At 45.7% G+C, this 25,061-nt stretch overlaps 1 protein-coding gene across 9 annotated transcripts in view; it reads right to left on the reverse strand.

Annotated features, from left to right (window-relative positions):
• FHOD3 (formin homology 2 domain containing 3) overlaps positions 1-25,061 on the reverse strand; it is a 502,620-nt gene that overhangs the window by 274,933 nt on the left and 202,626 nt on the right. For all 9 annotated transcript variants that reach the window (XM_043888946.1, XM_043888942.1, XM_043888941.1 and 6 more), the window contains exon 4: positions 6,355-6,422. In XM_043888946.1, the coding sequence (XP_043744881.1) occupies positions 6,355-6,422 (68 nt within the window). The remainder of the gene's footprint in view (positions 1-6,354; positions 6,423-25,061) is intronic.

Genomic DNA, 25,061 nt, shown 5'->3' on the forward strand with positions numbered 1-25,061 from the left:
GTGTGTTTCAAAGGACAGTTCCTAAGGAAGGTTACGAGGGTCTTGCAAACAGCATCTGAGAAAGTAAGGGAGTAGTTTCTCCACCTTCCAAGTTGTGCTGCTCACAGGACAAGCGAGGAGGCAGAATAGAGAATCGGCCTTGTGTCTGGAGCAGCCACACTGTCCCCCACTGCGGTCGGTCTGCAGTCTAATCACAGAAAGCAGGACCTGGAAGGAACCACTGGAGTCATCTAATAGGGTGGTTCTCAAAGACAGGTCTCCGGAGCCATAGGCACCTGAGCATCAGCTGGAAACTGGTTAGAAATGCAAAGTACCCAGCTCCACCCTGACTTACTGGTCAGGAAGCTCCACTGTGGGGCCCGGCAACCAGTGCTTAATAAGCTCTGTGGGGATTCAGAGGTGCTCAGGGTCATCTTCTCACCCCTTACTCCCTCACATCAGGATCATCGATGGAGCTTTAAAAAGGAACAGGACATAGCCCCCGCCCAGAAGGGTTTAACCAGAATTTCTAGGGTGGGGTCCAGGCTCTGACATTAAATTCCCAAGGAAATCCATCCTAAAGGGCGACCAGTTCAAGAATCACTCATCTAATCCTGCCTTCCCTTCACAGATGAAGACTCAGGAGTGGCAAAACTTTGGCCAAGATGACCTAATTATGGCCCAGCCAGCTCCTTGCCTGGAGTACCAAGTTCGATAGAGCCCTATGAGACAAACTTTTCCACTACTGTTTTGGGAGGAGATTTCCTTGATTGGACCCTGCCTTGTCTCAAATGCAGCTAGGATACATTCATCTTCAATTATAACAACAGAGCAAAAATGAAAAACCTCAGTGATGTAAGTAGTAGAAAGTTTAATAGAATAATGAAAGGTTATTATTATAGGAACGGTCAGCAACCATGGTCTATCTCCAAAAAAGAAAAAAATAATTTAGACACACTGGCATAACTCTCCTGTCTCCATGTTGAAAGCAGCCTCTCATTTTGATTTTATGGCATTTTCCAGTTATACGGATGGAGGACTTGAGCAAAGGGGGTGGGGGTGGGGAGGAGGTGGCAGGCCAGGCAGCTACTCCCTTTGAACCAAAAACACACTCTTAACATTCAGAGGGCACTGGGGGGAGGGGTGAACATGGCCGTGCCCTGACGGTAATGAAAGACAGCTGTGTTAACTCAGGCTTGAAGATAATCATGGCTTTGGAAGCAAGAGAAAATGGGACAATATCATGATTTTTGGAAAATCACTTTACACTCGTATGTATGAAGGAAATAAAAATAATTCTCCCTTCATCCATATTCTTTTCCACCAGCATATGTGAAAAGCGAACATTTAGATGAGCTCATGTCTAGTCAGAAAGTTTTTCCAAGCATGTAACAAATGTTTATTACTTTAACTAAAACTAGATTCACACATGACTTCATGGTGAAAAAGTGAGAACAAGCTCTCAAGAAACCACTCAAGCTAATCACTAATATTAATATAGCAGAGAGATGACTGTCTGGCAAAGGTTCTTGGAAAAAGACACTGGGCAGTGTTTACAAAAATAATCCGGAACCCTAACTTAAATTGATGCACATATGCAGATAAGGCATTTAGGAAATTAAAATATACTGATAATAAATGTAGAAAATATCTTCCAAATTGGCAATATACAAGATTTTGAACACATACCTTAAAGTATATGGGCGTTAATAAATGATTTTTGAAACACTGCTTTCCAACTCCAATGAAATCAACATATTAACAGTAACTAATAAGAGATCATCCTTGAATTTCAGATTAATGGCCACACTTTAACCTGTGATAATTTTTTTGACACCTGTTAATCAAGAAATATTCAACTCAATCCAAATGACCAATGGCTGTGTTTTTACACCCTTTAAACTGGAGTTCCAAAAGGAACTTCCACACATCAAAGAAACCTAAGATATGATAGAGATGCAGACACTTGGGTGTGGGAGAAGGTGATCTAAACTCCAGACAGCTTGCTGGCTGTGGAATCCACCCAAGACCCCTGTGGGATGGAGCTATTTGATGGACAGGTCTGTGGTCTTCCAAACAGATTAAACTTCTGGGAGCAAATGTCTTCATCCTTGCCTACATAATGCCAACAAAGGCTGTTCAAAAATACGTGTCTGCTGAGTAGAAGGTGGAAACAGTATCCTTGAGAATTCAGACAGACAACACTATAGAACAAACATGGTGAGGGGGTATGAAACTAGATCGCCATGTGTTCAATTTATCTTTTAACTTTTTCACCATGGAAAACTTGAAACATACAAAAGAAGACAGAACAAGTTAGGGAGCCAGGTGCCAATCAATTCACATCAATCCTGTTCCATCTATCACCCCACCCTGTCTGCTGCCATATTCATTTGAAGCAAATCCAAGATGTCACATGATTTAATCCATAAATATTCTAATATGTACCTCCAGAGTATAGGAACGCTTTTTAAAATTATGTAATCACCATAAAAAAATTATGTACTCAACATAAAAATGAATACTTTCTTAATATTATCAAATGTCCAGTTTCAACTGGACAATGACCAATTTCAACTGTCTCAAAATTACAGGGTTTTTTTTTTTTTGACATTTTGTAGTAGGATTGAAATAAGATCCACATGTGGCAATTAGTTGATACAACTTTAAAATGTCTTTTAAATCACCTCTTTTTTTCCCTTGTAATCGGTGTGTTGAAGAAGCTAGATCATTTGTCCTTCAGAGTAGCCTGTATTCTGGGTTGTGTTGATTACTTGTAGTGTGGTTTAACATGTGCCTATGTCTTAGATCATCTGTAAATTGTTTACTGCATAGAGATGTAGGATCAGACACATCCAGGGTTGAATCTGTTGGTGTGACTGCATCCTCAATGGCAGTGTGAGTTTCCATGAGAAGGTACATAATAGCTGGTTGCATCTCATTTCCATTGCATCAGCAGGTCTTGAAGCTCCATACCTAGATCCATTAATTCATTCAGGGTTGCAAAACTCTGATGTTCTAAGTGATACTCTAACTATATCACTCCTTCTTACTAAATAGCTAGAATATTTTTATAAGCATACCTTCCCTCAACTACTATTTGATTATCCTAAAGCTCATATAGGAATAAGTAAGATAAATGTGTGATTTTAGAATTTTACCCATTTTTCAAAATAAACGGCTGGTTCACCAACATCTTTCTTCCATTGGTGACCAATTCATTGTTATTCTTTAGTATTATTATGAACTCATAAATGCAGATTAAGCTGATGTGCTTCAATCCAATGTAATTATCATGCTTGTTGATGCTTATATTGTCCATCTTCAGCCAGCCAATGGGAGACCCTTCAACATGCTCCCAAGTTCCTTTGGCAATAATCCTAGTCATATTTGATGGCTTCTTTGCTATCTATAATAATATGTTCCAAGTTTATTTTACCTATTTCCTAGGCCAGACTTGAAGTCAGCTATTTCTCCAAGGAACTCTGGTTCCTTTCAGTATTTTAAGACCACAGTCTCTATGCTAGTGGTGGTTTTTGCTAAAGGGTTGATCATTGCTTCTAGTACTTTTCAATAAACTTAGTGCTAGAAATATGTTTTGCAAGTTTGTTAGGATAATAAACACCATGGGTTCATTTCAATACTTCCAATTAAATTCAGAAATCCAGGCTTTTCTTAACTTAACTGTTTTATCTTTCTATCAACTTTCTTCCACACACTAAGAACCCTAATCCTTAAGAACTCTTAAGAATAACAAAATTAGAAAACACACAAACTGCAGTATCAGAATAGCAATATTAACACTACTACCAGCAAAATGATTATTATAAACAGTTGATCTGCATGTGTATGTGTGGTTCTTTATCTTCTAAGAGTATATTCCACCCAGAGTACACAAACTGTAATGTTTCAAAGTCACTTGGAAGAGCACTTCTCTGTGTGGTTCTGCCACCAACTGGATACTCAGTGAGGCGAACAATGGAAAAGCTGAACAATGGAAACAGCAGGCAGGCTGAAGGGTGATACGGGTGAGGGTGTGGAGTGTCATGAGTGTGGACTTCCGGCAGTACAGTACGAGCCCAGCCCAGCTGCTGTCAGGAATCTGAGTTCGAGAGAAGGATGTAACAGAGGGTAAAGTAAGTTCTGTTTTGTTCAGTTGATAGGAATTTGCTATATGACCCAGGGAACTCAACCCAGGGCTCTGTAACAACCTAGAGAGGTGGGAAGGGGTGGGAGATAGGAGGGAAGTTAAAGAGGGAGGGGACACATGTATACCTATGGCTGAGTCATGTTGATGTGTGGCAGAGGCCAACACAATATTGTGAAGCAATTTTCCTTCGATTAAAAGTAAATAAGTTTGGGGGGAGAAAAAAGCTTACTGAAATTGAAAAAAACAAAGCAAGGAGACACTGATAAATACATGGGAAGTGAAACTTGGGGACAAGTAATTAGCGAAGCATTTACTCAAATAAAAGAGAGGAAAGACTGAAGACAGACACCCTTGAGAAGAGTATTCCAATCACCCGGTCTGTTCATCTATTGCTTCAGTAGCACCAGCCACTGCATGAGGCTCCAAAGAGCCAGTGATGGACTCCAGGGAGCTCACAGGTAACTGGACTCAGACAAGCACCCTGGAGTATCTCAAGCTCTGTTCCAGAGGTAAGCACAGCAATAGAGGTATTTGGAGAGCCCTTGACTGGAGTGAGGGTTCATCCAGAGAATCCCTGGCAAGAGGAGACACGGGGTGGGAAACTGAGGGACATGGGGAGGGGATGTGGGGAGGAACCATCCTGGGATAGAAGCAATAGGTCCGGGGGCGAAGGAACAGAAGAGAAAGGGCATGGCTTGTTCCCAGAACACAATCACAGTGAGATGTCCCTGCAGCAAAGGACAGGGAGGTGAGCTGCAGAGGCCAGGGCCAGAGGGCCTCAGTGTTGTCCTGAGAGATTCAGATGTAACCCATAAGGCTACACGGAACCAGCGTGAGAAGGACTTCGTGAGCCCCCTCTGGTGGAAGCTGGAGGATGGACTGAGTCGTGGAGGACCGAACAGTGTCCACAACAGCTGTTACAACTCTCCCAGAAGAAACGGCCTGAACCAAGGATGACCCCAAACCTCAAGGCACTTCTGAGATGTGCGATCTAAAGGGACAACGGTGACTCAGGGTCACACCTGTAGTGTGGGAAGATGAGACATGAGGACTCGTCTCCAAAAATACTGTCACTGAGAAGGGTTCTGCTCTGGGAAAAAGATGAGGGTGTGCACGGTTGAACAGGTTTTAAAATGGGACAAGAACATGCAGGCGGGATGGCCTGTTGGCCTGCCTTTCTGCCAATCCCCCTGAGACAGGAAACATCCATGAAGGAGACGGTCACTCAGGCTGGAGCTATCACTGACAGAAAATTCTTTAAGGATGTGAAGGAGATGGGAACTAAAGAGAAATGGACTGACTACACCCTAGAGTCTAATAGGGTGAGAGCAAGAACGCTGAACCTATGCAGACACGAGCTCAGTGCAAATGCCATCTTCTCCACGAAGTTCATCCTGCCTTTCCTGACCCTGCCCTGGCACAGCGGCCTCACTCTCATACCTGGCTCTCTGTCTCTCTCCCCTAAAGTCTCCTGTGGGTGACAGCTTGGAGTTTGCCTGCACCCCAGTCCCAACCCTCTTCACTAAGCTCGTGACTTGCCCAGGGGAGAAGCAGAGGGAAAGTTTGGGGCAAAGGATAAGATGGAACCTAACAGAGATGCCTACACATGCATGCTAGGGGGCGTGTCCCTAGCAGCATGGTTTATAACAGCAGAACCCTGGAGAGGAACCCAAATGTCCACCAGCAGACGATGAACAAGACAAACTGTGCTTCCTTCACACAGTGGACACTCACAGCTACCTGGGTCATGCCCACACTGATCTCGTTCTCACCAAGTAAACTGCATCAGGATACATGCTGCATGATAGCATGCACATACAATTGACACAAAAGAATGTCACATGTTGTGGACGAATATTCACCATTAGTATAGAAATGTGCATTTGCATGGTAAACACTATATCTGACATTCAGTAGAGAAGAGACCCCAAGAGGGTGGCCAGTATGCAGCAGATCAGAAGACTTCAATTACATCTTAGTAGGTATTTTTTTTAAATCTGAAGTAAACATGGAAAGATATTGTGATTCTGATGATGTTTTCTTTACTTCCTATTGTTTGAAATATTCGATATGGTCAAAATACTCTTAACTGATATTTTGACCGAAATTTACTTTGTACTCTAAAGCGTTTCTCTTTTTGTAATCAGTAAAAGGCATAAACTTGTCTGCATCCAATCCCACAGCAATGCAAAAACAGAACCTGACAGTACCCTTTTTTTTTTTACCTGAAATATCTGCTTCAGGGAGAAGAGGGCCCTTCTTAAATCTCGTCCAGTGGAGTTGTATAGTTTTTCTGAAATAAAGAACACACCATATAAAATTCATTAAACTCACTCAACAGATGGTAAAAACAGAGACAGGGTGTGAGCAATTACAGAACTTCCGCTGGAAAGGTGAGTAAAACAAATTCATTTCATTCAGGATGCAGCCCCACCTCTAATGGTGCAAAGAACAGTCCAGCCATTACAGGAGGCAGGAAGAGGGGATTGTGAGTGTGGGGAAGTGCCCTGATCTGCACCCTCAGCCCTCACCTCCCTCTCGTCAGAGCTCCATTTCCAGCTGTTTACAGACATAGTGATTCAGTTGGTAAAGAATCTGCCTGCCAATGCAGGAGACCCAGTTTCGATCCCTGGGTCAGGAAGATACCCTGGAGAAAGCAATGGCAAGCCACTCCAGTATTTTTGCCTGAAAAAATCCCACGGACAGAGGAGCCTGGTGGGCTACAGTCCATGGGGTCCCAAGAGTCAGACGCGAATTAGCAATTAAACCACCACCACAGACTTGATACTTGATAGCCAACTCTATCAGGAAAATTAACACAGCCAAAACGGAACTCATCCTCCTGTTTCCTGCTTCCTCGTCTCACAGGCTTGCATCACCATGCTCTCCACAGTTGGGCTCAGGAGGCTTCAAACTGCTTCCTTTTCCCTGGGATCTGAGGCTCACCTCAAGAGAACCAAGAGCAGCACGGTGTCTCTAAGGACTGACTGGCCCCCACCTGGTGCCGGCCCTTCCAGCAGGGACCTAGTCTCAGCTCTGCCTGTACCTGGACTCTCCCTCATATGAGATGGGTTCGAAGATGGGTCCTGGCCTGGAGCAAGGCAGACGCAGGAGCCCCTGTCAATATTCTGGTGCTCGATACTCAGGTTGAATTCTATAACCAGTCATATGTAACAGGTACCAGGCCTCATGCACGAGGAGGGGAGCCTGACCCAGGACCGATCCTCCAGAGGTCAATGTGAGCAGAAGGGGCAGATGGGTATGCCCCAAGTCCTCACTGGTCAGTGGGGCAGCACCAGAATGTGCTGAAGGCATGGAGAATGCAGGGAGCGTCCACTTCTTCTGGTGCATGCAGACTCCCAGGAGTGGATTCCGCTCGGCTTCCCAGGTAGCTCAGGTGCCTGGGGTTGGGTTCCTAACACTGTGTGTCAGAGCGCCCCAATATAAACTATCCAGCACACATTTACTGAGCACCTGCCAGACGCTGTTCTAGGGACTGAGGATACAGTAGTGAAGAATGAACTCAAAGCAAAGACTAAGCAATCCAAGGGCCTGCATTTCAACCTGGTGTGTGATTTGGGTGAAGTATGTTACCTTTCTAAACCTTGGATTCATTATCCAAAAAGGGGGAACAGATAATAGTAGATCTAGAGGAAGATGGTTTTGTGTGTTAAATCCATCACTGATATGATGGAGCAGAATTACTTAAAATACTTAGAATTATAGATTTCAAAGTAATGTCACCTGCATGGTCAGCAACCTTGGGCTTCAACGCCAGCCTATGGGGGGAGGTGATGGGCAGAGCCATGTTCTTCTTTCGTGTGAATGGAAGGGGATGAAGTGCACAGATCTAGATGACTTAGCAGAAGTCTGGTTGTGAGAAGGACATGCCCCTTTGTACTGTGGCTCTAGAAGTGCCCCATCTGAGGTGATGGAAGGTTCCCATCTGAGAGAGACTTAAAATGATGGAGCATGGGCCTGGCTCAGCCTCTGAATGGCAATAGCTTCCTCGAAGGCCTTCCTATGGACACCCTGCCCACTTCCCCTCTTCTCACACATCCTCCAGACCAAGGCTAGAAGGACAGGGTGAAAACAATCACCTGAAAACATCCCTGCCCCCATTCAAACCCTTCAGTGGCTGCCCACGGCACTGAGTAACAAACCCCAAATCCTTTCCATGGCCTGCCAATCCCTTGGTCACACAGGCCTGCCCCCCCACACACACACACACACATACCAACTCATCGTGCAGCAGACTCCCTGTTCTCTCACCTCCTGGGGCAGGCCAGTCTCCTCCAGACTCACAACCTACACACACAGCTTAAGGGGCAGAGGCAGGATTCTGTGGGGTCTGACCCCAGGGCCTCCTAGTATTTGCCCATCATGCAGCTCCCCACCTGTAAATACAATACGCAATCCCCAGTCACTTGATAATTACGCAGTGTTTCAATTGAGAGAGAATCACTCCTTGTCTTCCTGAACACAAGGAGCTGGGAAGACTCCAAAGGAATCAACCATCCCCAAACTAAACATCTAATTCATCACGGACCCTAAAAAATGAGGCCCAATGACTCACAGTTGACCTCTAAAGTATTAATATATGTGTGGCCTCAAAAGACATGGTAATAAATAGAGATGGCGGAGTAGAAGGATATGTGCTCATCTTCTGCAGAAACTCCAAAATTACAACTTGCTGCTGAACAAACCGTCAATAGGAGAATGTTGGATCCCACCAAAAAAAGATACCCCATGCCCAAGGGCAAAGGAGAAGCCCCAGCAAGACAGTAGGAGGGGCAACCGCGTTTAGTACTTTGGCCACCTGATGTGAAGAACTGACTCATTGGAAAAGACCCTGAAGCTGGGGAAGATTGAAGGCAGGAGGAGAAGGGGATGAGAGAGGATGAAATGGTTGGATAGCATCACCAACTCGATGGAGATGAGTTTGAGTAAGCTCCAGGAGTTGGTGATGGACCGGGAAGCCTGGCGTGCTACAGTCCATGGGGTCGCAAACAGTCATACACAAGTGAGCAACTGAACTGAACCGAACTGAATAAATAGAGTGAACTGCGTCCGCCTTGTAGTAGAAGCCAGGTCCCTGGGAGATCACTCTTCCTCCACTTTCTACAGCTAACATACCAGAACCTGAAATCTTAGAGGGATAGACTTTGTTTTTAGCCAATACCACTTCTAATAAGAATAAAGTTCTCAAATGCAAGCATGGGGCTAATATACCTGGAAGAACAAGGGCAGATTTCTCTTGTCCAGGAAGGGCATCAGTAGAGGAGAGATTCAATTCCAGGTACCTCTTTACAACATAATAAGGCTTGCATTAGACTTTCTTGCTTATGTAACACCAAACGATGGGCAGAAACATACCTTTCATAGATTCACAATACCCCAGTTAGAGTCTCCTTTATTTACCAGTGATCTGTCATGGCTTCCAATTCATGTAAATGAAGATTATGGTTTGCTGTGTTCTGGCTGCTAAGGTTTTAGCACTTGGTGCTGTAATCAACGGAGAAGGCAATGGCAGCCCACTCCAGTATTCCCGCCTGGAAAATCCCACGGATGGAGGAGCCTGGTGGGCTGCAGTCCATGGGATCGCTAAGAGTCGGACACGACTGAAGCAACTTAGCAGCAGCAGCAGCAGCTATAATCAAAATAACCAGTTTTTAAAATGAAGATTAAGTAGTTTTTTGAACTATAGTTGATTTACAATGTTATGTTACATTCTGGTGTATAGAAAAGTGATTCTGTTTTTTTTTTTTCCATATTCTTTTCCATTATGTTTTATTACAGGATATTAAATATAGTTCCCTGTGCTATACAACAGGACCTTGTTGTTTATCCATTCTATATGTAACACTTTGCATCTGCTAGTCCCTAACTCCCAATCCAAACCTCCCACACCATCCCTCTCCCTTGGCAACACAAGTCTGTTCTCTGTGTCTGTGAATCTGTTTCATAGATAAGTTCCTATCGTATTTTAGACTCCACATATAAGTGATATCATATAGTATTTGTTTTTCTCTTTCTTATTTTGCTTAGTATGATAATCTCTAGGTCCATCCATGTTACTGCAAATGACATTATTTCATTGTTTCTTTATGGCTGAGTAATATTTCACTGAATATATGTACCACATCTTTATCTATTCATCTGTCAATGGTTGTTTCCATGTCTTGGCGACTATAAATGTTCTTGCTATAAACATGAAGGGTGTGTGTACCTTTTTGAATTGTAGTTTTGTCCAGATATATGCCCAGGAGTAGGACTGTTGGATCTGGCAACTATTTTTAGTTTTTTGAGGAAACTCCATGTTGTTCTTCATCGTGGCTGCACCAATTTACATTCCTACCAACAGAGTAGGAAGGTTCAAATAGGGAGTAAGTCTTAATAGAAAAAAAAATTCAGTTGAGAATTACAATGTTTTGTTGAGGATTTTTACATTCATATTCACGGGGAACATTAATCTACAGTTTTCATTTCTTGTGATGTTGTTGACATTGAGATGATGCCAACCTCATGAATTAGGAGTGTTCTCTCATCTTCAAGAATAAATTTGTGTAGACTTGGTATTATTCATTCTTTAAATGTTTGGCAGAATTCTCCAATGAAGCTACCTGCACCTGGAGTTCCCTTTAATAAAAGGTTTTAAACTATGGATTATTCAATATCATTCAACAATATAAAGCTGTTTATCATGATACTCCCTTATCCATTTACTGACTATTGCAGCCTCTCTTTTATCCCTGATATGGGTGATCTGTCCCTTTTCTTTCATGCTTGGTCAATCAGGCTATAAGAGTATAGATTTTATTGATCTTTTCAAAGAATCAGCTTTTAATTTCATTCCGTTTTTTTCATTCCATTTTTCATTGCTTTTCTGATTTCTATTTTATTGATTACTTTGGCTTAATTTGCTCATTTGCTCTATTTTTTTATGGTGAAAACTTAAATGATTTGAGGACTTTCTTCTTATTGAATGTAAGTATTTAATGCTATAAATTTCTGTCTATGCACTACTTCAGCAGCATTCTGAAAATTTACATATATTGTTTTTCTTTTCTTTCCATTCAAAATTGAATGGTTGTGAACATTTCATTCATTTCAAAAGGGAACAACTTAAACCTGTGGAGTTTTTGTTGTTGATGTTAATCTCTGGTTTATTTAGGAGCTATGCTACTGCTTAGCTTCAAACCATTTGGGGATTTTCCAGATATCTGTTACCAATTTCAATTTCTATATGGTAAAAACATATACTTTGTTATGATATCAAATATTTATAATTTATTAAGGTTTATTTTCTGACCCAGAATATGGTTTATCCTGATGATTGTCTCATGGACACATGAAAAGAATGTGTATTCTGCTGCTATTGGTGGAATCATTCCACAAATAATCACTAGGTCAAGTTGAATGATAGTACTGCTCAGGTCTTCTCTTAATTAATTTTCTGTTTATTTGTTCTATATTTTACTGTGAGAGGAGTATTGAAATCTCTATTATACTAGATTTGTCTATTTCTTCTTTCAGTTTTATGAGCCTCTGCTTTAGGTCCTTTGAAGTTCAACTGTTGAGTATACTCACAATTAGAAAGGCTATGGATTTTAGGTTAATAGACCATCTATCACCACGTAATCAGTCACCCAGGTGGCACAGTGGTAAAGTATATACCTGCCAATGCAGGAGATGCAAGAGACACACGTTTGATCCCTGGGTCAGGAAGATCCCCTGGAGGAGGAAATGGGAACCTACTCAAGCATTCTTGCCTAGGAAGTCCCATGGACAGAGGAGCTTGGTGGGCTACAGTCCACAGGGTCACAAAGAGTCAGACATGACTGAGCTACTGAGCACACACGTATGCACGCACCATGTAATGTTTCTCTTCCTCCTCGAAAATATTCCTTTTTAAAGTCTATTTTTCTGATACTTAAATGATGAGTGTTTGGTTAGTGTTTGCATGGTCTATCTATCTTTTCCCCATCCTTTTCTTTCTAACCTGTCTATGTAGAATTCCTTGTAGATACAGTTGAAACTTGTTTTTATCCAATCTATCTTTTAATTGGTATGCATTCTCTGTGTTTTTAACCTCCAGGACATCACAAATAACTTCTCTGTGACACCAGGACAGAAGACCTCAGGGAGGCCTCACCCTTTGATGAGAAACATCCTTGAACAAATGCCAAAGAAATCCTTGAGTGGTGCCAAAAATCTCTCCCTGTCCTTTTTTTTTTTTTTTTGCCAGTTGTCTTAATTAAAACAAACATTAATTTCTATTCAAGGAGTAAACAATTTTCATTCCAATTGTCTCTAACTTTTTAAAAATTAGTTATACACTTTATTTAAATAGTTATCTATTCCAAACAAGAGGGCTTCCTAGATGGCTCACTGGTAAAGAATCTGCCTGCTGACAGGAGATGCAGGTTCGATCCCCGAGTTGGGAAAATCCCTTGGAGTAGGAAATGACAACCTGCTCCAGTAGTCTTGCCTGGAAAAGTCCATGGACAGAGGAGGCTGGCGGGCTACAGTCCCTGGGATCACAAAGAGTCAGACATGACTAGGCACAAACATTTCAAACAAAGCTGAAAAAAAATAACATGGTTTCCAAATAATAATTCTGTCTTTAATGTGAGAAAATTATCACACAGACTTCTGCGAGCAAGTTGTAAATTTTAATGTTTTAGTTTTTAAAATCAAAGCTCAAAAGAGCAACTAACTTTATTTATATTATATATTTCGGCTGAAATATCCTTTGAAATACTTTGTTTTTTAACTCTAGCTATAAAGTCCTAGGTGAGGTATACCTCAGAAATCCTTCCACCCAGTGTCTGTTAAATTGTAGCTTTTTCTTTTAATTTTTAAATCTTTAATAAAAATGATAGGGAGCAAAATTTCATTTTTATGACCAAAGACACCCTCTCCCAAAGTACTGCAAACCTTTCCTTGTTCTAGGTAGTAGACATTTTAATAAATGTCATGAGTTGGCCCCCAAATCATATGAGAACAACACTGGAATCACCATCCTTGTGTTCGAAATTTAAATGACCAAATACTCATTCAAAGAAATATTACTCTAGAGTACTGATACTTTTTTTTGAAAAGGCAATTGATATTACCTCTCTAGAAAGAACCAACATTGTGGTATAAAATAAACAGTACTTAACTGAAACTCAAAATTGCCATCTATCTTAAAAAACGCATGGTACCAAACAGCCCCTCTGCCCTACCTGATTGTTCTGTTGATGAACATATACTTTAGGAGACACCACTGTTTACCTAGAGGTGAGGAAGGATCAGGGACCAAGGATGTTCATAAATGACAATTTGTCATTTTATGAAAAGGTACAATTCCTCCTGGTAGAAGAGGAGCCAGCAGACGTTTTCCCAGATCAGACATCGCACCCAAACCAAAGACTGCTGATGCCCTTTGATGGGCCCGAGAGGCCCACACAGGCCAAAGGAGAAGCAGTCCTTCTCCCCAGTCCAGGTCCTGGCTTCTGTGCTGCTGGGCCAGCCAGGCCATGGGTGGTGTGGTTTGGAGCTTTAAATGCTGCGGGACACTCTGAGTTCAAGGAACCGGGTGTTCCTTTTATGTTGCACCCAGGCCTCATCATACACAAAGTCAGACTCACCATGGCTGTGCTGGCCTCCTCTTCAGCCAAGACTAGAGGGTGAAGGGCTCGCCCAGGAACAGAGGATGGCCTGCCAGCTTCCCAAGGGTGTGCTTGATGTGCTTCCTGGATGCGGGCCTACTGAACATCAAGAAGTCCTACTTCTAGCCTGTGTATTCAGGTGTGACGCTCAGTCTCGGGTTACACGGTGAAGCCAAAGCTTCCTCAGTGAGGATGACTGATAACCTTGGTGCGTCCCCGGTCTGCCATCAATGACGGCAGGCTCTGCTCTATGTAGCTCTCACATGCATGTCTCTGGGTTTGTGTATGTGGGTGCAAATGCACCCTTGGCTTCAGTTTGTGGATGATGGAGCAGAGCTTAGAGGTCCTCTGACCCTCCACCCATACTTGATACACTGTGTAGTCCTCATGGATCCCAAGTCCCAAGGGAGGGAATTCCACGTGTGCACACTGCCTGCATATCAGGTGATGCAAAAGAAAAAAAGACCCCAAATGCTGAGCACAGGGAGGGATGGCGGAGCCCACCTGAATCCAGCAAGAGGGGAGCCTCACAGCCTCGACCTGTATGTGACCTTCACCTGTCTCCCAGGAGCTCAGAGATGCTCCTTTCTCCTCCTTGTCCACCTGGGTTGTGAACAGAGGCCGGCAAGAGTGGTGTAACTCCCCTCCCACTGGGTGGTGGGGGCTGTAAGGAAAAATATGGTTCTTACCACAGAAACTCAATTTGAGAGTCCTAAGTCAGAGCATCAGGGGAAAAGGTGCCTGGTGGGGGGGTGGGAGCGGGGAGACTGGGGTCTAAGTAGTAAAATGTGGGACCCTTCCTAACAAACCTCAAGAGCACACAACAGTCAAACCCAAAGTAGAACCCTCATGTGTAAAATGTAGGGCTGGGATCAGCCTGTATTCCCCAAGGTTGTCCATTCTCCCAAAACTCTGACACTGCCAGGTAGGAAGTGTGCAAAGGCCCCTCCCGCCAGCACAGAAAGGGGTGGCCTGCAGTTCTGGCTCAGAGAGGCCCCCTGGAGGGAGGGGGGCTTTAGGCCCAGCAGCTGGGGAGAAGCTGTAGGAGGGGGTGATTATACATCGTTTCATTATTTTTCAGGTGAAGCACAGCCCAGGTGCATTTATTCTTCCCCCTCCGCCATTCCAGGCAGAATCTGCCTGGGGGGCAGGCATTCACCTTTCAGTAAAGGGCAATTGGGAGCCTACGGTAGGTGGCGGGGAAAGGAGGTGTAATCAGAACACCATTTGTTAAAGTCTTATAAGCCCTCCTGTCTTTTCTCTCCACGATTCTCACTGTTTAAAATGAAATATGTTCCTTTAAGAGATGTAATTACTGCATTATACGCTAAACTAGCTTACAATAATGAGTTGAGGGCAAATTAATCAAAGGCCATCAGAGACCTTCTGTCTTTGGAAAGGAAACCTGTGTGGCTCGAAAGTCTCAGTGCTGAAAAGCACGGCCACAGAGGTCCTATGCTGCCTGCTCTGGCAAGAGCACAATGAAGAAAACCTCAGCATGGGGGCAAAGGCCAAAACATGACAAGGAACCAGCATAACAAACTGGTGAAGCCAAGTGCTAGTCGTTCAGCGTTGTCCGTCTCTCTGCGACCCCATGGACTGTAGCCTGCCAGGCTCCCCTGTCCATAGAATTCTCCAGGCAAGAATACTGGAGTGGGTAGCCATTCCCTTCTCCAGGGTATCTTCCTGACCTAGGGATCGAACCCTCGTCTCCTGCATTGCAGGAGATTCTTTACCATCTGAGCCACCAGTGAAGCCAGATAAAAAACTGGTTATGTTGATGAAAGAATATGGAGGGGAAGAACCCCAGGCATCTGTGGGTAAGTCTAGGGAAGTAGGCGAGTGAGAGATACATCCAGGATATCATGTTTTCAGGCCCATAAAACTCACTGACTTTAACAATTATAGCACACTCTTATCTCATCAAGAGGCAAACTCAGTCACCAAGCACTCCATGGGGAACTGGGATCAAGACCTAGGGGTCCTTCCTCTATATGGAAAGACAGTAACCCTCTTTCTATCCTTGGGCTGCTATGAAAGACATCACATGTAGACAGGAGATTTATTCATTGGCAAAATGCCACGTCTATATTTAAAAATCTGTTTGCACCAGCTACAGAGAACCGCGACCGTCATGAATTTTCAGATGTGGCAATGAGAATTGAGCCTCTGCTTTGCCTGGATGTAGCTGTGACATCAGACTCCCCACTCAGAACTGGCAAAACGTGACAAACGACAATCTGAAGGTCAGTGGCCAAGCCCAGGCTATGCTTCTGTTCCCCAGCTGGGGAAGCCCACAGACCAAGTTACTGTCAACACCGAGTGAGTCAAAGAAATTCTACCCTGGAAATTCTTCCCCTGAATCCAAAAGTGCCACATGATACACCAGTGACTGGGAAGAATAACCCCTCTCAGCCTGAAACTGATACTCGGTTACCATGACGATATTTTAAAGGGGAAAAAAAAGTGACACCGTAGAAACTATTTTTCAGTTAAAAAAAAAAAAAAAACTGCTGGGTCAGATTTTGGAAACCATTTTTTCCAGTGATTGGGAGTCTCAGACTCATCTGAAAGTCATACCCAAGTTATAAAAAGATGTTCAGACACACAAAATGTTAATACAGTTTCGGAGAGTATGGGTACACAGAAGCTTCCTACAGGCCGTCAGGGGATCCTACGGTCCAGAGGTAAGAATTCTTGATCTAATCCAACATCCTCATTTCACAGGTGAAGGAACCAAAGCCAGAGAAGTGATATCAAGGCTGTCCCCAGCGCTGGGATAACAGGCTCTCAGAAGTGCGGAGGAGTAACAGAAGATGCCTAGTAGAAATGGAGATAGCCTTACGTTCTGTTTATACAATAAACAACTGGGCCACTAAAACTCACTCACACCCTAACCAAGACACTCCTGTCAGCAAGTAAATACAGGAGAAAACACACACATATAAAAGCAAGGGCTTCTGTTCTGGGGATCAACCGAGACAAGTGCCCGTGGTGATGATGGTGAGTGGGATGAATGAGGGGGCTCCCCAGCTGGCCAAGGGGCAGCCCCCTCAGCCTGAGGGTGGAAGAGGCTAAACGTGAATGATGAGAAGGTCCCAAGACCCAACGAGGCAAGGCTGCTTAAGATGACCTCTTTAATCCTTAGATCACTTAGAGTGCAATCTCCCTTTATGTATTTATAACATCATCTTTTTAACAGTCTTTCATTATCCACTAAGCAGGGAGTATGCTGAGCACTCGGGTGACAGAGGGAAATAAAGACAGTCTCATGAGAGCTGATGGCCGACTGGGGGGTACAGGCTTGTCCCAGACAAAGCCCCTGCCATGTGAGAAGGACACGGCAATACGAAGGGGCCACGGAGAAAGGAGTGGAAAACCCTGTGAAGCTGGGGCTGCAGATGGAGATTCAGCCGTGGTGACGTGGAACAGACTTCAGAGGCTCGAGTGAAAACCAACCAGTGTGAGAAGGGCTGAGCAAAGGGGGAGCGTGAGGAGGCGAAGAGCAGCATGCAGCCTGGATGGCTGAGGACGGAAGTGAGTTCAAAGTGGACGGCACTTCAGTGGGGCCAGCGCGTGGGCTGGTCGTGCAGGGACAGCATCAGGCTGACGACACCCAGAGTGTCCACACCGGAGTGGGGTGGGGGGCCCAGCTGCTGTGCCCTGGAGTTTCAGCTTCTTGTCTCTCAGGCGAGAAGGAAGCCAGTGAGACAGGGTTTTTTTTCCAGTCTGGCCAATAAGGGCAGATAATTTGAACGGAGCAGGAGCAGGAAAACCAGATAAGAGAACGCTGGAACCATGCAACCAAGATATGACCTCAGGATGAGAAGGAGGGGTTGACTTGAGAGACAAAGCACGGGGACGTGCAGATTTCCAGCCTGGCCGACGGGGCTGGTGGAAAAGCCAGAGCCTTGGAGGAGCCTGGTCATTCACTGCCAGCGAGCAGTGCCCCTGCCTTGAACAGGACCCCCTGAGACATCCATGAGTATTTGGGGTTCATTGAGGATCAGAAGAAGCCTCACGCTCCAGCCTGGAATAGGGTTTCCTGGTTTCTTCCACCTCTCCCCTCCCTGTGTATCAGGTCACTTCCTCCTGCAGACACCTCCCTCACCTCCCCATCCCCCAACAGTATTCATCCCTATCGTCACACCTATCACTCGAGCTGGAATGAGTTCTGATGATGGCGGTGCCTTTTAACTCTGTGAATCAGCCATTGTCCTTAATTATTCAGTCAGTGTTTGTTTAAATATTCCCAACAGAAAGGATTCTTTTGCAATTCTGTCCCCACACTAAACTGTGGGCATTCTGATATCAGGGTCCATGAATAACTTACTTGTATATCCCCAGGACCTAACACCTCAGTAAATAAGTGATTAATTAATTGACCAAACTGACTAAGGGGGCTAGAACAAAACCCAGGAGGAACCCTAACCATCCAGACTCCTAATGCCCCCAACACCTGGCCTGGTTACAGCTTTACAGGTTAGAACCTAAGGAGATGCTAGTCTCACCTTCTGTGAATGAGCCCAGTCCCCAAAGATACAGACCCAGTTTGCCACACCCCTGTGGCCACACTTCCTAAGACACAAAAAGCATATCTATGATCATAATTTTCAAAACTTGGAAACAACCTCAGTGTCCTTTCACTGGTGACTGGATAACAAAATGCAATACATCAGATAATGGAGTACTGTTCAGTGGTAAAAAGAAATGAGCTGTCAAGTCACAAAAAGGCGTGGCAGAACCTTAAACACATGTTACTAAGTGAAAGAAGCCAATCTGAAAAGGCTGCACGCTGTATGATTCCTACAATCTGACAGTCTGGAAAAGGCAGAACCATGGCAACAGCAAAAAGATCAGTGGTTGCCAGGGACTCGGAGGGAAAGAGAGAAGAACGACTAGGTCGAGCATGGGGGATGTTTAGGACAGTGAAACTATTTTACATGGTACTGTAATGGTGGCGACATCTCATTACAAATTTGTCTAAACCCACAGAACAGACAGCACAAAGAATGAACCCTGATAAACTACAAACTACAATTTTTAGAGTCAATAAAAATGCATCAATTTCTGCACATCTGAAAGCCATACAACAATGTTAATCAACTATATTCCAATATAAAACTTTTAAATGTATAACGCATAAAATTTTAATGTATAATGATGAAAAACAATACTTGTTCATCAATTATAACAGTGTACCACATTCATGCAAGATATTGCTAACAGGGGGAACTGGGGGAGGTTGGAAGGGCATACGGGAACTCTGGACTTTTTGCTCAATCTTTTCTGTAACATTAGAACTGCCCTCCCACCAAAATGGTGTCTATCAGAAAATATCAAAGGTGAACCACATGAAGTGAAGGGCCATAAGCCTGGAGTTTATGAAGGGCACTGCTTTGTGTAACTCCTCTGTACACATGTGGGGGCAGGCCTGAGACTCAGCATATTTGCCACAAAGCATTACTGGTCTCTCTCCACATGCACTTATGTGATCTCCCTGCTCGAGAACCAACTTGCATCCATGACAGTCTGGCAAGGGACTGGGCTCGGGATACAGGGCTCATGGACAGATGCACACCCTCTACTGCCTAAGACCAGGATCTGTTAACCATGGGTCCCTAAAAGACCATCTACAGAGAAGTTCCAGGCATATTTGTGTATACGGTTTTAGCTCAGATTTGTAGCCTTCCCTGACTTCTGAAGAGCAGGACACAGAGAACTTTCAGGACCCTGGGCATCCCTGCAGCGCTCAGCAGGCTTCCCTTCCTTCAAATGATCACTGGCTCCAAGTGCCATGCCAGGATGGGGAGTAAGAGAGATGCATGAGACACAGCCTGGCTTCATGAAGGTTTCAGTCAGTGACAAAGACAACGTGTCAACAGCAGACGGGGGCACACAGGCACGGTGCTAGCAAGGAACATGGGAGGCCCCCCCTGCAAGAGGCGAGCAGCCTCCAAGGAGCTGTCGACCGAAACACTGCACCAGACTTGGAATTACGGTTGCTCATCTGTCATCACCCCCTGCCGAGCCCCACCCAGGTCCATGTTCTTTCTGCCTGCGACCTTGGGAACCCTGCCCCCACCCTCCTCACCTTCACTGAGGAAGGCGGTCCAGGCAGAGCTCTGAGTTCTGAATCTCTTCATAGGAACCGATTTTTCCCGCTGAACGGAGGGCACCAGCTAGCTTTGGGCCCCAGCGAAGGGCACTTCCGTCCAATCCGCTCACATCTCTTCTTAAACAAAAGTGATCCTTCTCAGAGGCAAAAAGGCTGGGGTCAGCTAGTGCCAGCCACTTAATGAATAGGAATTCTGTTCAAAACACGCCTTTGTTTTTCCCCGGGATCAAAGAATGGTGGAGAGAGAGAAGGGCCCTCAGGCACCATCCATCCCTGTGGTCACTGGTCCAGCCCTCAGGACCCAGGCTGGGGCCCAGAGGGTCCGCACTTTGACACCACCTGCAAAAAAGGCTGCTGACCCGGGGTAATCAGATCATTAGCATCTGAAAAGCAGCAAAAACACCCTGTGGCAACCAATGGTGTGAAAAACAGGTGATGGGCACCCTTCACTTCAGATCTCTTCCGCTCCCTCCATCTCCACGCCTGTCTCTCCTGCACTGGCTTGGCCCCTGCCCTCCTGACTTTCCCGTCTCCTCCCCTCACAGCTCCTGCTTCCTTTCCTCTCTTCTCCCCAGATTAGGATTCTGCAGAACTCAGAATAATTTATGAGCTTTTATCATTCCCTTTCTTAATTTCAGAATTAAGTGGAAACGTTTAAACGCATGCTTCCCCCCCCCCAAAAAAATGACATATATTTCTCTTTCTGGTTCTGTTTTCACAACAACACAGAAACTGCACTGCCGGGGGGGTCCCACCCCTGACCTGGCCACAGCATGATGGCAGTCACTGCCCGCAGTTCAGCCCTTCTCACCAGCCCCTGACCGGGCACAAATGGAAAAGAAGCTTCCTGATCAAACCAGTGCATTCTCTATCTGAGCTTCTGGAAGCATCCAGAGCCTGTGGCCATGTGCACGGGAGACCAACCCTCTCAATGGGGCATGAGGCCCAACGTGGCTTTACTCTCCAGGGGGAGCAATTTAAGAGAAGAGAACCATCTCAGTACAATGGCTCCAAGCCACACACCCCAACCCCAAACAGCTCCTGAGAACACACAGTGAAACTACTCAGCCTCTTACCTGGGCACTGACCACAGCCAGGACTGTCCTAGTCTTGGCCGTGGTGAAACACTCCGTTATCCCCAGACTCAGCTCACAGAACCTGCCTCCAGTGGTCCCCCAGCTTCTCTCGTGCCCACTACTGGGGACTCTGTGTCCACTTCTGCTGTCCTCCCCCGCATGACCAGCTGACAGGACCCTCGCCCCGCACCATGTACTGCTCTGGTCTGTAGGTGGCATCTGCACCATTCCATCATGGCCCTGGATCTTGCCGCCACTCAGGCTCCTAAATTGATGTTAGCATTTTGAAAGAAATTCCTCTCTGTGCCTTGGTTTTCTTATCAGCAAAACAGGATTAAAAAACATACATTCCAACATTCTAAAGCAACGTGCTAAAGAATGCGATAATATTGGCAAAGCACCTGGCACATTTTACTGCCCAATAAAGATGACTTTTCCTTCTCTTGCCAGCCCCAAAGGCTTCAATACGTTTCTAGAACACACCCAAGACCCTCCAGAGTGAATAGTCAGGCCTTTGACCCCAAGCTAGCAAGGCAGCTCCTGTCATCTGTCAGCTCCTTCTTGCTGAGAAGGTCGCCTGAGCTCAGACAGGCCCAGCTGGGCCCCGGGGGTGCCTCTCCAAGGCACCGTCACTCCTGCGAAGAAATGGTCTCTTCCTTCCTGGGGTCAATGGCTCTTGACGGGGAAAATGTTCCCCATCCCTGCCCTAAACACTTGGAGAAAAAGAAGTAACTGTCTAACCCTTGGGGAGAAGATAAGGATCATTAGTTGGGGTCAAAAGGGAACAACCTGGCATCAATCATGTCATGGAACCAAGACGGCAAAACTCAGGCATTCACCTGACCCACCCCATGGGGCCAGGCTCTGCAAGTATTCTTCAAGACGGAAACGGCCGTTAGTCTACAGTGAGTATCATAGCATGCAACAAAACTGCAGCAGAGAAAATGGTTTTTAAAACGACTGTTCTCAGAGTTTATTCACTAACCAAGAGGGAGGAGGGACCACAGTAAAAGGAAAATCATGTTGTTATTTTTACAATTAAGCACAGCAAACCTTAAATACCGGTTTTGTCATGTGGAGCAAACTCCTGAACCAAATGTTTCTACATATCAACATATCTGAACCAAACGTTTCTACATATCAAAAGGACAAGCTGCCTCCTTATCCTCCCTGACCTCCTGACTCTCCCTCTGGGTTTATTTCCAAGTCCTGTGCTGAGGAGGGCTGAGCAAGCAGTTGTGCAGTGAAAAGATGAAACAAGCCGAGAGTGACTGCTCTTGTCCGCTTCACGGTAAAAGCTAGCTAAGCCCAGCACCCTGGAGAACACAGGAAACAATGTGGATTCAGCTTCTGGCAGACTCCATCAGAGAGAAGAGGACCAGAACAACTACGGTTGGACCTCTCAGTGGAATCGGTATTTCTAGACTTGATAATAAGGACATTAATGTCCTAATGACATTGATACACATGTCCTAATGAAATCAGCTGTTGGCCTGGTTGTAAGTCCTCCCATGGCATAGGGAGCTGTACAGTGACACCCGCAATCAAAGCAGTCATGTATGGATGGGAGAGTTGGACTATAAAGAAAGCTGAGCGCCGAAGAGTTGATGCTTTTGAACTGTGGTGTTGAAGAAGACTCTTGAGAGTCCCTTGGACTGCAAGGACATCCAACCAGTCAATCCTAAAGGAAATTAGTCCTGAATATTCATTGGAAGGACTGATGCTGATGCTGAAACTCCTACATTTTGGCCACCTGATGCGAAGAACTGACTCCTTGGAAACGACCCTGATGCTGGGAAAGATTGAGGGCAGAGAAGAAGGGGACAACAGAGGATGAGATGGTTGGATGGCATCACCAACTCAATGGACATGAGTTTGAGTAAGCTCCGGGAGTTAGTGATGGACAGAGAAGCCTGGCGTGCTGTAGTCCACGGGATCACAGAGAGTCGGACATGACTGAACGACTGAACTGACAGTGACACCTCACAGGGAAGGGGGCTTGTGACTCTGAACAATCACTTACAAGCAGGCACTTTAGGGGAGAAGCACTGCATCCTGGCCTCACAGATGGACATATGGGACAACCCTGGGGGTCCAGTGGTTAATATTCCACACTTCCATTTCAGAGGGCACGAGTTCGATCCACAGTCAGGGAACTAAGATCCCACATGCCGTGTGGTGTGGCCAGATAAATAAATAATAAAATCTTCCTTTTAAAAGGAAAAAAAAAAGATGAGCACAATACAGTGCTACCATGAGGAGCTTCGAATCTAAAGGGAGACAGAGACTCACAGTTAGATACCTTCAGCTACTGATCGAGTTTTAAGTCCTCCCACGGAATAAGGAGCTGTATGGTGACACCGGACAGAGAGGAGGGCAGGTAAACTCTGGGAAAATGAGTTGCTTACTCAGGTGAATAGCATTCACCCAGCCAACACTATGTCCCTACAGTATGTACCAGGCTGGGGCCACTTCAGGCTCACTCAGTCTACTTGGTGACCTGCCACGGTGGTGCCACGTGTCAGCCAGTTAAAGGGCTCCAGCCTCGCCTGCCCCGCTCCCAACCCCAGCCCAGAAGGCCCGCTCCCCAGATCCGGCTGACTCTGACCTCCCTACTCCTCCAGGGCCTCAGCCTCCGGAGAAACAGTTCCACGTGGGGGGCCACCTGATTCACCTGGTTTCCTTCAAGGGAAAGCACTGGATTTTCAAGGAGGGAGGGCGAGGAGCAGCTGAAGAGGAAACCGCGGGCCACGCTGGGCTTCCTGGGTGCGAGCTCACCCTCACTACGTCCACCATCCAGCGGCACCGGGCTCTGGGCCAAGGGAGGCTTTAGAAAGAGAGTCACTGGTGGGGATCCAGTGGTTAAAAATCTGCCTTGCAAGGTAGGGACACAGGTTCAATCCCTGGTCAGGGAACTAAGAGCCCACATGCCGCTGGGCAACTAAGCCCTCGGGTTACAATTACCAAGCCCATGTGCCATAACAAAGACCCCATGCACCCAACAAAAGTAATAATAAATAAAATTAAATTTTTTTAAGTCACCACTACAGGACACTGAGAAGGAAACGCCAGCAAGGGCGTGCCCTTCCAACATCACAATACAGTTGTCAAGTCACCATGAATCCGGGCAGACCTACTGCAGATTGGTTATTTCAGCAGGGCAAGCGTTCAGCTTATGACTACAGGTGACAACAATGGGGAAGGGAGTCGGGCTTAAAGCACCTTTCTACAGGTGATGTACCACCCACCTGCCCTAATGCACAGGCTCCACACACACTCCCCTCAGACTCAGACAGTGACTCCCACCCCTTTCCAATCTCAGAAGGTATTTCCAGGAGTAAAAACGGGAGTGCGGGATAACAGGGTACAGGGCTGGCTCTGCCACGCCCTCCATGTGAACCACTCTCTAGGCAGCCACTCCAGCTACAAGGCTGTGCCCACAGAACCAGGACTGGGAGGCCGGCAGGGGTGGCTGTCTTCGCTGCCCCCCGGACAGTCTCCCTTGGGCTCTGCCCCGCCTCCACACAGATCGGAGCCACAGGCATGGAAACTGTCCTCAGTAATCTCTGTGGTCGGACAGCAGGGCCCCAGCCTTCACCACACCCCCTGGGGGGCTGGAGTTCCGTCCTCAGGAAAGAGACTGAACACCCGTCATTATAGCACACTCAGAGGCTCCCTCAAACACTGACTGCGGACGAAGGTGCCATTAGAACAAAACCGAGTGCCCAAACCCTTGCTTTGCCCTTCAAGGAAGCGGGGGTTTTGTTTCATTTTTCTCCCAGGCTAAAAATTATGAGCCTTGTTTTTTTGGATTCTCACTGGGACCTGAGACAATTTTAGCCTCATTCCACCCGTTCATACCTGTATTTACAGGATGTAGAAACCAAGTTGGCCCTAAGACGGGGAAGGATTTTTAGCAGCTACATTGAGTCAAGTCAGAATTTAAAGAGCTAAGCTTCCCCCTCTAGCCAGGCCCACACATGGCATGGGAGGGGCAGGCGGGTACAGTCACACCCAGTTCGAGAGCAAAGCAAATCATTGGAAACTGGTTGCACGTTTTTGGAGGCAGCGTGTGTTGAATT

Source organism: Cervus elaphus, chromosome 27 (assembly GCF_910594005.1).
Source record: "Cervus elaphus chromosome 27, mCerEla1.1, whole genome shotgun sequence".
NCBI lineage: Eukaryota > Metazoa > Chordata > Mammalia > Artiodactyla > Cervidae > Cervus > Cervus elaphus.